This window comes from Lissotriton vulgaris, chromosome 11 (genome assembly GCF_964263255.1).
Source record: "Lissotriton vulgaris chromosome 11, aLisVul1.2, whole genome shotgun sequence".
NCBI classification, from domain to species: domain Eukaryota; kingdom Metazoa; phylum Chordata; class Amphibia; order Caudata; family Salamandridae; genus Lissotriton; species Lissotriton vulgaris.
This window is the reverse complement of record NC_141699.1, coordinates 728,653,658-728,665,827: the sequence shown is the minus strand read 5'-3', so window position 1 is coordinate 728,665,827 and position 12,170 is coordinate 728,653,658. Positions and strand designations below refer to the sequence as shown.

At 51.0% G+C, this 12,170-nt stretch overlaps 1 protein-coding gene across 4 annotated transcripts in view; it reads right to left on the bottom strand.

Moving 5' to 3' along the window:
• IWS1 (interacts with SUPT6H, CTD assembly factor 1) overlaps positions 1-12,170 on the bottom strand; it is a 273,237-nt gene that overhangs the window by 125,609 nt on the left and 135,458 nt on the right. For all 4 annotated transcript variants that reach the window (XM_086943814.1, XM_086943815.1, XM_086943816.1 and 1 more), the window contains exon 9: positions 8,958-9,087. In XM_086943814.1, coding sequence (XP_086799940.1) covers positions 8,958-9,087 — 130 coding nt within the window. The remainder of the gene's footprint in view (positions 1-8,957; positions 9,088-12,170) is intronic.

Here is a 12,170-nt window from a genome sequence, read left to right as displayed (position 1 = left end):
GCGCAAACAAAGCACTTTCAAAGTGAACATTGGCATAGCTCTAAAGATCGCCATCACTCATGTGACTTACATCTGTGTCTGTTTTCGGAATGTAAAGATTCAGTGAAATGCCCTTAATCACAGGATGGGAAGCTTCCCCCCGCGGGAGGAACCTTGTTTTCAAGTAGTAAATAGGTTTGGTATTGGTATTAAGCCTTATGCTGTGTTCTTTTTGTATAGGGTATTTTCTCAAAAGTAAAAAGTTACCGTGCTGCAGAGAAAAAAAAGAACACGCTTAAAATTAGGTACAGCAGAGGCACAAACAAAAGATTGTTATATTTTATTAACCCTACATTTATGGGACAACCAATGTGGGGAAAATCGGATGAAAGGCTGCGTGTCTTTTTGTAGTGGTTTGTTATATGCTTTTTGCATATTAGAAAGGGAGCTTGTCTTTTGTTTCTTATTTATGTATTTTATTTGCTAGACAGTCGAGGGGTGGTCTGAAAATGCCACCCACAACCCAAGGCGATTTCAATCACTTGTGGAACGTATTCATGATGTCCTATTAGGGTGATCCACGTTATTGCAGTGTATGCAACAATATATTAATGAACAGTCCCCATAAAAACAAACACAGCTGGGGCTGATGTTGCATGAGGGTTGGGAAAACACAGTCCTCTTAAAAAAGGGGGGGCCTGCATAGCAAGACTCGAGAAAAATGTGGAAATGCAAGCGATGGGAGGAGACTGCCGGGTGGAGATGGAATCTGTAAGTGCCAGGGGCAGAAAAGTGTTGCAGAGGGAAAGGGGAAACAAGAAACAGAGCGGGAGGTGCATCTGTAATGATAAAATATGAAGCATGGCAGCCAAGGAAAGGGGGCAACAATAAACAGAGCGGGAGCTGCAACTGCAACATTGAAAAATGAAGCGTAGCAGCCAGCAACAAGGTAGTAGTGTTTACGTGAAGCCTTTATGGCACGCATCACGTGCACAGAACGGTCGGAGGCAATGCTAAAGTATTGTGAAGGGATGAAAGACGGGGAGAGAGCAGCAAGCATCAGAGCAGAGGTGTGGCCACAATTATGAACATGCTGAAAGTAAAATCATGTGCACGTGATGGTCCGAGGCAGTGTTAAAGTAACGTGGGGTGAGGGACGGGGAGGGGGCAGCAAGCAACTGAGCGGGTGGTGCGGCCACAATAATGAACAAGCTGAAAGTAAAAATGGTGCATCAGACAAACCATAAATAAACAAACTAGTAAGACGACATGTAACAAGGGAATTCCCATGGGAGGAAACCAAACAGCAAAATGCTGGACGAAGACAACAAAGGGACCATAGAAAAGCAGGATTATACGAAGGGCACTACAAGGAACCAATGTAAAAAGGTGGGCATGCACTTTCCCCACAGAGTAGATTATAGCATGTCTCGAAGAGACCGTGCATGCCCTGCCTAGGCTAGACATTAACCTTTTTTAATACCAAATAAGCCTATGCTTCCAGTTTAACCGAGAGGAAAGTGTAATGTTTTCAGTTGCAAGGAAAAACCCAAGATGGAGAACTACTACAAGAGGTAAGTAACTTACTTCCCCATCATGGTATTTATTCATAAATAATACAATTTTATAATAAGCTCATCCTCTCACAAAAGGAAGGAAAACTTAGAGAAAAAGCTATTCAGAAAAATAGCCACAAGAATTAAACCCCCAGAGAATATTGGTCCACTAAAATGTTGGTAAGATATTGTAATTAAGGCTCCCTGTTTTCCGTTTTTACAGATTTATACAAATAAATACAGACAGAAACCATATTTTTTTGTCTGTATTTCTTTTTATTTGTGGATAAAAATGGGAATTGGGCGCTTTTTGAGTGATTCTAAATACACTTTGCCATGACTGCCAGGCCAATAACTGTCTGGATTGATAGGCAAGGGGTTTAAAAAAAGAAAGTAATTTTAGTCAAGAAGCAGCCGATACAGAAATGTGCATATTTTCATACAAGTGCATTGATTTATCTTCTGCGGGTGTTCATATCACTGAAACCTGGCAGGCATTCAAGCATGACTGCATATTTCTTGGTTAAATAAATGTGGAAATATACCAGTTTCAGCTTCACATTTTTCACAAAACCCATATTAAATATGGATAAATACAGATAAAGTTGACAAAAATGAATGTGGATAAATAGACGGAAATGACAAAAAAACAAATACCATAAAACCGGGAGCCTTAATTGTAATCCATGCAATAATGCAGAGGTCAAGGTTACTTCTATGCAAATCTCAGGTCCTGGGACATTTCTCAAAAAGGAAACCAAGGCCACAATCACTTTTCGTGCAATGGGCCCCAAGAACTACCAACAAAAGGCTAGTTGGCATTTTACAAACTGTCTACACTTAGATATGAATGTTGGAATGAGATCATCTATATCCAATCTTCCACTTTAGAACAGCTTTGGAACCAGTCTAAATAGATTTAAAAATAAAAATAGCAAATTGTTTTTTAAAACAGTACTGATACCAAAGTATAGTGGTATTACATTTTGAAGAGACAGGGAAATGGTAAGAGTTTGGAAACATGAAGATCTTGGAAAGGAAACACTTTTTAATATTTCAGATAAGAAGAACGAATATGCTACTTACCAGTATGCATCTGTTCTTGGCATGTAGGGCTGCTGACATTCATATCTGTGCATAGATCGCCGCCTAGTGTTGGGTCCGGATGATCGCACATTGTTGTCCTGGAAGAGTCTTCGAAGTATCACGAGATAGGTGGCTCCTCCCCTGGACTACAGTGCGCATGGGCATCAACTCCATCCTCAGATTGTTTTTAGCCATTGTGGCCAAGATGGAGTGAAACTAAGTGAATGACGACCATGCTAGAAGTATGTGTGAATGCTGCAGCGCTACAGGGGCCGGGGAGGAGGGCGGGCGATATGAATGTCAGCAGCCCTACATGCCATGAACAGATGCATACTGGTAAGTAGCATATTCGGTTCAAGGCATGTGGGCTGCTGAATTCATATCTGTGCATAGAATACATAGCAGTCCCTCCATTAACGGCGGCCGCCCGTGCCAGCTGCAGCAGTTTGGAGAAGTGTTTTTAGAAAAGCCTGCCCTACAGCTGCCTGCTGTTTGGAGTGCACCTCAACACAGTAATTTTTTGTAAATGTGTGCGTGGTAGACCATGTGGCTGCTCTACATATGTCTTCCAAAGGAATATTTCCAAGGAAAGCCATGGAGGCTCCCAACTTGCGGGTGGAGAGGGCCCGTGGTGGACTGGTGAGAGTGCGCTTGGCTTTCTGATAGCAGATCTGAATACATTTAACGATCCACCTGGCTATACCAGCCTTGGAAATGGGGTTACCTTTGTGTTGTGGCGCAAAGGCAACAAAGAGTTGTTTAGTCTTCCTAAAATCTTTGGTCCTATCAATGTAGTACATTAGGGCCCTTTTGACGTCAAGTGTGTGGAGCATTTTCTCCGCAAGTGACTCTGGATTTTGGAAGAACACAGGTAGTTCTATAGTCTGGTTGATATGGAACTGAGACACTACCTTAGGAAGGAATTTAGGGTTAGTGCGAAGCACCACCCTGTTAGAATGAATCTGAATAAATGGCTCTTGGATAGTTAGTGCCTGGAGTTCACTAACTCGTCGTAGCGACGTAATTGCTATAAGGAAAGCCACTTTCCATGTCAAGAACTGAATTTCGCAGGAATGCAGTGGCTCAAAAGGGGGACCCATCAGCCTGGTGAGGACCACATGGAGGTTCCACTCCGGAGCTGGTGGCGTCCGCGGAGGAATGACTCGTTTGAGTCCTTCCAGAAAAGCTTTAATGGCAGGCACCGTGAAAAGTGAGAGGTGCTGTCTGTTTTGGAGATAAGCAGCCATTGCGGATAAATGTATACGAATGGAGGCATAGGCCAGATTACATTTGTACAGATGTAAGAGATAACAAATGATGTTTTGAATAGATGCATCCAGCGGGTTAATGTTGCGGTCTGCACAATAAATGACAAACCGCTTCCATTTCGCCGCATAGCATGCTCTTGTGGTGGGCTTCCTTGCCTCCCGGATGATGTCCATACAGTCAGCAGGTAAGTTGAGGTAGCCAAACTCTAAGACCTCAGGAGCCAGATGGCCAGGTTGAGCTGTTGCGGATCTGGATGCTGAATGCCGCCATGGCTCTGCGTCAAAAGCCTGGGTGTGAGGCGCAGCCGTTGATGCGGCACCACGGACAGTTCCAGAAACGTGGTGTACCATGGTTGGCGAGCCCTCGTTGGAGCAACCAGGATGAGAGTCATCGAGTGCTGCTTCAGCTTGTGTGCCACCAGCGGTATTAGAGGTGCAGGGGGAAAAGCGTACGCAAATTTGCCTGACCAGTTCATCCATATCGCATTGCCCTGCGACTGTGGGTGTGGAAACCTGGCGGCAAAGCTTCAGCATTTTGCGTTCTCCTTTGTGGCGAACAGGTCTATCTCTGGATGACCCCACCTTTGGAAGTACGGGTGGAGTACTGATGGATGTATCTCCCACTCGTGCATTTGGTGGCTGTACCTGCTGAGCAGGTCCGCCAACTGATTGGCCTTGCCTGGGAGGTGTTCTGCCATGAGGAAGATGTTTCTCTGAATGGCCCACTTCCACATGCTCTGAGCCAGATGAGACAACTGAGGAGAGTGTGTTCCTCCCTGTTTCTGAATGTAGTACATTGCAGTCATGTTGTCCGTCCGGATCAACACAACTTTGTTGCACAGATGTACTTTGAAGGCTTTCATTGCCATGAAGATAGCCATCAGTTCTAGAACATCGATGTGCATCTTCCTTTGCTGTGGTGTCCATAGTCCCTGCACAGTGTAGTGGAGTACATGAGCTCCCCATCCCTGGAGAGAAGCGTCCGTCGTCGGGATGATCTGTGGCACAGGCTCCTGGAACGGTTGTCCCTTGCAAAGGTTTTGTGGATTCCACCAATGCAGAGAGTTGTAAGCCCGACCGCTCACCAACACTAGGTCTTTCAACTGTCCATGAGCCTGAGTCCATTGACGTGCTAAGCACTCCTGAAGCGAACGCATATGTAGTCTCGCGTGCGGGACTATGGAGATGCAGGAGGCCATCATGCCCATCAACTGCATGAACACTCGTGCTGGAAGCGAGTGTTGAGGTCTGAATTTTTGTATCAGCGATTGAATGCTGCTGACCCTCACTGAATTTGGCTGTGCTGTGGCTGCCAGAGTGTTTATTGTCGCACCCAGATACTTCCGTATGTGGGCGGGTTGCAGGTGGGACTTTGGGTAATTCAGTGAGAATCCCAGATCGTGAAGAAGGTGAATGGTGTGGGACATGTTGGCGGCACACTGCTGGGCCGACTTTGCCTGGATGAGCCAGTCGTCCAGATAAGGGTAGACGTGAATGTTTTGCCTCCTTAGGTGTGCTACCACCGTCGCCAGGCACTTTGTAAACACCCTGGGTGCCGTGGTGACCCCAAAGGGCAGAACCTTGAACTGGTAATGTTGGTTGTGGATGGTGAACCGTAGGTATTTTTTGTGTGACGGGTGTAGCGGAATATGAAAATACGCATCCTTCAGATCTAAGGTTGCGAGAAAATCCCCTTGACTGAGCAACAGTAGGACTTGCTGCAGGGTCAGCATGTGAAAGTGCTCCGACAGGATGTACTGATTGAGGGGTCTGAGGTCCAGTATGGGTCTAAGGGACCCGTCCTTCTTTGGTATTAAGAAGTACAGGTAGTAAACCCCTGTGCCTCTTTCTTGCACAGGCACGAGCTCGATTGCCCCTTTTTGAAGCATGACGAGGACCTCCTGCTGCAATAAGTGCAAGTGCTCGGCGGACATAGGACGGTGTCTTGGGGGTATGTTGGGTGGAGTGGATGTCAACTCCAGACAATAACCGTACTGTATAAGCTGTGTGACCCACCTGTCTGTGGTGATGGACTTCCAGACTGGCAGGAACCGTTGGATTCTCCCCCCGACCGGTGTTGCGTGGTCGGGGGGCAGTGACAAGGCGTCACTGTCGGTTAGTGGCGGAGGATCTGGAGTTGTTGTTTCCACGACCTCTGCCTTTGGTGCTGTTTCCACGATATCCACCTCGATTTTGTTTGGTGTATGTGGTCTGCATGTTGCCTTTATAGTACTGTGTGGTTTGGGAGAGCTAGTCTCTGGAAACACCTCTAGTGCTTGAGCGACGAAAAGAACCACCCCTGAACTGCTGGGACTGCAGAGCCCCCATGGACTTAGCAGTTTCAGTGTCCTTTTTGATCTTCTCCAAGGTGGTGTCCACCTCTGGGCCAAATAGATGATCGGGGTTAACCGTCTGATTAAGAATGGTGGTCTGTATCTCCGGCTTAAATCCTAATATTCTGAGCCAGGCATGTCGTCTCAGCATGACACTAGTGTTTATAGCTCTGGCCGCGATGTCAGCCGCGTTCAGTGCACATTTAATAGAAGCGTTGGATATCAGCTTCCCCTCTTGGATGAGCATCTCAGCTGCCTCTTTGTATTCGTCTGGCAGGTGCTGCAACAGGGTCTACAGTGTGTCATAGTGTGCCCTGTCATACCTTGCTAGAAGTGCTTATGTATTTGAAATGCGCCAGATATTGGCCGCTTAAGCTGCCACCCTTTTCCCCGATGCCTCAAACACCTTAGATTCTTTATCTGGGGGAGGAGCATCACCAGTTGTTTGCGAGTTAGCCCTCTTCCGGGCATTAGAAACAACAAGAGTCCAGATGCAACTGTCCCTTGATGTAAGTAGGGTCACTAGGTGCCGGTTTATACTTCTTCTCAATTCTAGGGTTTATCACCCTGGCTCTCGTAGGCTCTTTAAAGATCTCCCCAGCATGCTTTAAGACACCCTTCAACATAGGCAGAGTCTTGACAGTCCTCTCTGAGACGGAAAAGGTGTCAAAAAGAAAGTCCACTTCAATGGGGTCATCATGGAGCTGGACGTCATGATGTTTAGCTGCCCTTTCAATGAGGACATTAAACGCTGCTGAATCCTCTGTAGGCGACGTTTTCACAGCATACATTTGAGTGTCTGGGGTAGAGTGAGGATCACCTGGGTCAGCACCAGCTGCCCAGGGTTCATTGGTATCATCTGGCTCAGTGTAGATAGGATAGCTGTACTCATCATCATCACCTTCCCCAGCGTCCACACGGAATAGGCGGGTGAGACATCATGGCCATGTGGAGAAATTGGTTCCACAAGAACAGGAGTGGAAGTGGAATCCTTCTTTTTCTTCAGTGGAATTTTATAGGACTCCATTGGCTGTTCCTGGGCAATTTTCCGCTTATGAAGGGGAAGTCTGCCTGTTTCGGCATCGATAAAATGTTCTTGCTGTTCTTCCAATGAAGATTGTCGGTGCTTTAAGGCCGGGACCACCGTCGTCGACTTCGGCACCGAGGACATCTTCTCTGGCACGTTGGCGACCATCCTAGGGGCGAAAGCCTTTGGTGCCACTTTCGGCGGCAACGCAAAATGAATGGGTGTTGACGCTTTTTGTGGTTTATCGATAGGCTTCGAAGGTGGAGGATCTTTTGGCCCGACACTTGAGGCCTTGTCCTTGATGCGCTTCAGGGAGTCTGCCACTTGCTTGGAGAAAGCGGCGGACGGTTGCGTCGAGTCGACGGAATCCTTCGAGGCACCACTAGGCGTGGACTCGTGGGTTGGGCCGCTCTTGGCCTTGTCTTGTTGACGCGGAGTCTTGAGAAGCTTCGGATCACCGAGCCCTCTGTTGGTGTCGACCTGCTTCGGCGCCAATTTGCTCGGTTCGACTGCCTTGACCTTAGACTTCGGCGTGCCAGACTTCGTCTCGACGCCCTTGGGCTGTTTCTTCGGATCGACAACGCCCTTCTGCTTAGTCGGTACCGATAGGTCCGAGGGCTTTGATTCGACCAAAGCAATATGCACTTTTGGTTTCGATGGGGGCCCCAGTGCTTTCACTTGCGTCGAGACCGGTGTCTTCACTTTCGGTTTCGATTTCGATTTCGCAGGGTGCTGCTCACTAGCAATGTCCGTAGCCGAAGGCAGGGCCGTAGAACCCACTGGAAGATCTTGGGTAAGGCCTAGTGGCGATCCCTCGACCTGAGCCTTTTGAAGCGTTTCGGCCCCAACGTCAGTTTGCGTTAGCTCTTCGCTCGAGCTATCTTCCATGGCCCCAAAGGCCCCATCGTCGTCTCCTACCTTGTCGACGACTTCTTCTGCTTCGAGTATTTCAACGTCCGCGTCGTAGTTGTAGTCGACCTCCGACGCGGGATTCGACAGGTTCTCACTAACTTCCCGGTCAGCTCCCTCATCATCCCCGGCATCGAATATGTTCACAGGCGCCGGTGCAGTCTGTTGGGCCTCCTGGCGCGCAGCGCGACGATGCATAAGAGTCTTCTTGGATCGAAATCTTGAACAAGCCATGCAGCTGGCTTCATCATGATCCGGCGACAGACACTTGTTGCACACCGGGTGGACGTCGATGTGGGGATACTTGGAGTTGCACACGGGACATCTCTTGAATGGACTCCGGTCCATGATGCTCCGTCGATAAGGTCTGTGGCGTCAACTGGGCCTTCAGCGTCGAAAGCATGCGGCTCTCTGGAATCCGGCTCTGAACTGAGCTGGACGAATCGGGCACCGAACGCAAGACTATACCAACGAAAAAACTAAAGGCCTTTTGGCCTTAAGAAAGTTTCATATCGATTCCGACTAGAGTGAACCAATATACAGCCGAACCCAATGGCGGAAAAAAACAATCTGAGGATGGAGTCGATGCCCATGCGCACTGTAGTCCAGGGGAGGAGCCACCTATCTCGTGATACTTCGAAGACTCTTCCAGTACAACAATGTGCGATCATACAGACCCAACACTAGGCGGCGATCTATGCACAGATATGAATTCAGTAGCCCACATGCCTCGAACCTGGAAAAAATGAGAACAGAAATCACATGAATGCCAGAACATAATAGGCAGTAATCCTTTTACCTCTTGTAGGACTTTTAAGAGTTCTTCCCGGATCTTAAGTGCTGGCAAACTCCGATCAGGAAGAGGAGAAAGCCATTCCTTAATGGCAGACATTGCTCCGCTATCAATGAAGGTGTCCTTCAAATCCTGCCTATAAAACATAACAAAAAAGACAATCTCACAAAAACCGAAATACGAAAATGCTGGAAATACATGCATAGCGAGAAAGAAGTTTATTCTAAGGTACTTAACAGGAGCATTACTTGGCTAAATTAATGTAGATTTTATTTGATGACCTGAAACCTTCAGATAAATAACTGTCAGGAGAGTTTGTGAAATCTGTACCTCTGGCTCATGTGCCTTCCAGGAAGCATAGAAATACAATAAAGAACGTGTCTAAATGCTCCTTTCTTTATTAAGGAAGGCATACTCTTCCTGTTAAACCAATCTACTAGTGGCCTCAAAGCCAAACACTCCTCTCCACAAGCACACTTTTAATATCTATCATCATCATCCCCTCAAACTTTTGGAAGCTCAGCTCGAATTATACCATTCCACACATGCCTAGTCACATTTCACCTAGGCGGAGACTTTCCTACCCTAATTTTCTTATCCCCTTGATCCTGACGACACATTTCTTGGTAGCACAAACCTCGCCAACATTGAGCAACCCAGTTTCAAAGACTTCTTCCTGAACCTTGCTGCCTTGCTTAAACTCACAAGGTACATCAAGACCCAAAACGGCTGCTTCAAAACTTATAATCCTGGAAACAAACAATCGCATTCTCTCAAAGGTATCCTTTCATTTCTCCCAACAAGACACATCAAAGTATTATGAGAGCGAGAGATATAAGAGAGCAAGAGCGAGAGTGAGAGTGAGGCAAGGCAGAGAGCGAGGCAAGGCACAGAGAGAGAGAGCGAGAGAGCGAGGCAAGACACAGAGAGAGAGAGAGAGAGCGAGAGAGCGAGGCAAGGCACCGAGAGAGAGAGAGCGAGGCAAGGCACAGAGAGAGATAAAGAGAGAGAGAGAGAGCGAGAGCGAGAGAGCGAGAGAGAGCGAGAGCGAGAGCGAGAGAGAGAGAGAGCGAGAGAGAGAGAGCGAGAGAGCGAGAGAGCGAGAGCGAGAGAGCGAGAGCGAGAGAGCGAGAGAGAGAGAGCGAGAGAGCGAGAGAGCGAGGCAAGGCACAGAGAGAGCGAGAGAGCGAGGCAAGGCACAGAGAGAGCGAGAGCGAGGCAAGGCACAGAGAGAGCGAGAGCGAGAGAGCGAGGCAAGGCACAGAGAGAGAGAGCGAGAGAGCGAGGCAAGGCACAGAGAGAGAGAGCGAGAGAGCGAGGCAAGGCACAGAGAGAGAGAGCGAGAGAGCGAGGCAAGGCACAGAGAGAGAGAGCGAGAGAGCGAGGCAAGGCACAGAGAGAGAGAGCGAGAGAGCGAGGCAAGGCACAGAGAGAGAGCGAGAGAGCGAGGCAAGGCACAGAGAGAGCGAGAGAGCGAGGCAAGGCACAGAGAGAGCGAGAGAGCGAGGCAAGGCACAGAGAGAGAGAGAGAGCGAGAGAGTGAGAGAGAGAGAGCGAGAGAGTGAGAGCGAGAGAGCGAGGCAAGGCACAGAGAGAGAGAGAGAGCGAGAGAGTGAGAGAGAGAGAGCGAGAGAGTGAGAGAGAGAGAGCGAGAGAGTGAGAGAGAGAGAGCGAGAGAGTGAGAGAGAGAGAGCGAGGCAGGGCACAGAGAGAGAGAGAGAGAGAGAGCGAGGCAAGGCACAGAGAGAGAGAGCGAGAGAGCGAGGCAAGGCACAGAGAGAGAGGGAGAGAGCGAGGCGCGCCAGTCGGAGAGAGCGAGGCGCGCCAGTCGGAGAGAGCGAGGCGCGCCAGTCGGAGAGAGCGAGGCGCGCCAGTCGGAGAGAGCGAGGCGCGGCAGAGGGAGAGAGGGAGGCGCGGCAGAGGGAGAGAGGGAGGCGCGCCAGAGGGAGAGAGGGAGGCGCGCCAGAGGGAGAGAGGGAGGCGCGCCAGAGGGAGAGAGGGAGGCGCGCCAGAGGGAGAGAGGGAGGCGCGCCAGAGGGAGAGAGGGAGGCGCGCCAGAGGGAGAGAGGGAGGCGCGCCAGAGGGAGAGAGGGAGGCGCGCCAGAGGGAGAGAGGGAGGCGCGCCAGAGGGAGAGAGGGAGGCGCGCCAGAGGGAGAGAGGGAGGCGCGCCAGAGGGAGAGAGGGAGGCGCGCCAGAGGGAGAGAGGGAGGCGCGCCAGTCGGAGAGAGGGAGGCGCGCCAGTCGGAGAGAGCGAGGCGCGCCAGAGGGAGAGAGCGAGGCGCGCCAGTCGGAGAGAGCGAGGCGCGCCAGTCGGAGAGAGCGAGGCGCGCCAGTCGGAGAGAGCGAGGCGCGCCAGTCGGAGAGAGCGAGGCGCGCCAGTCGGAGAGAGCGAGGCGCGGCAGAGGGAGAGAGCGAGGCGCGGCAGAGGGAGAGAGCGAGGCGCGGCAGAGGGAGAGAGGGAGGCGCGGCAGAGGGAGAGAGGGAGGCGCGGCAGAGGGAGAGAGGGAGGCGCGGCAGAGGGAGAGAGGGAGGCGCGGCAGAGGGAGAGAGTGAGGCGCGGCGGAGAGAGTGAGGCGCGGGAGAGAGTGAGGCGCGGGAGAGAGTGAGGCGCGGGAGAGAGTGAGGCGCGGGAGAGAGTGAGGCGCGGGAGAGAGTGAGGCGCGGGAGAGAGTGAGGCGCGGGAGAGAGTGAGGCGCGGGAGAGAGTGAGGCGCGGGAGAGAGTGAGGCGCGGGAGAGAGTGAGGCGCGGGAGAGAGTGAGGCGCGGGAGAGAGTGAGGCGCGGGAGAGAGTGAGGCGCGGGAGAGAGTGAGGCGCGGGAGAGAGTGAGGCGCGGGAGAGAGTGAGGCGCGGGAGAGAGTGAGGCGCGGGAGAGAGTGAGGCGAGGGAGAGAGTGAGGCGCGGCAGAGGGAGAGAGTGAGGCGCGGCAGAGGGAGAGAGTGAGGCGCGCCAGAGGGAGAGAGTGAGGCGCGCCAGAGGGAGAGAGTGAGGCGCGCCAGAGGGAGAGAGTGAGGCGCGCCAGAGGGAGAGAGTGAGGCGCGCCAGAGGGAGAGAGTGAGGCGCGCCAGAGGGAGAGAGTGAGGCGCGCCAGAGGGAGAGAGTGAGGCGCGCCAGAGGGAGAGAGTGAGGCGCGCCAGAGGGAGAGAGTGAGGCGCGCCAGAGGGAGAGAGTGAGGCGCGCCAGAGGGAGAGAGTGAGGCGCGCCAGAGGGAGAGAGTGAG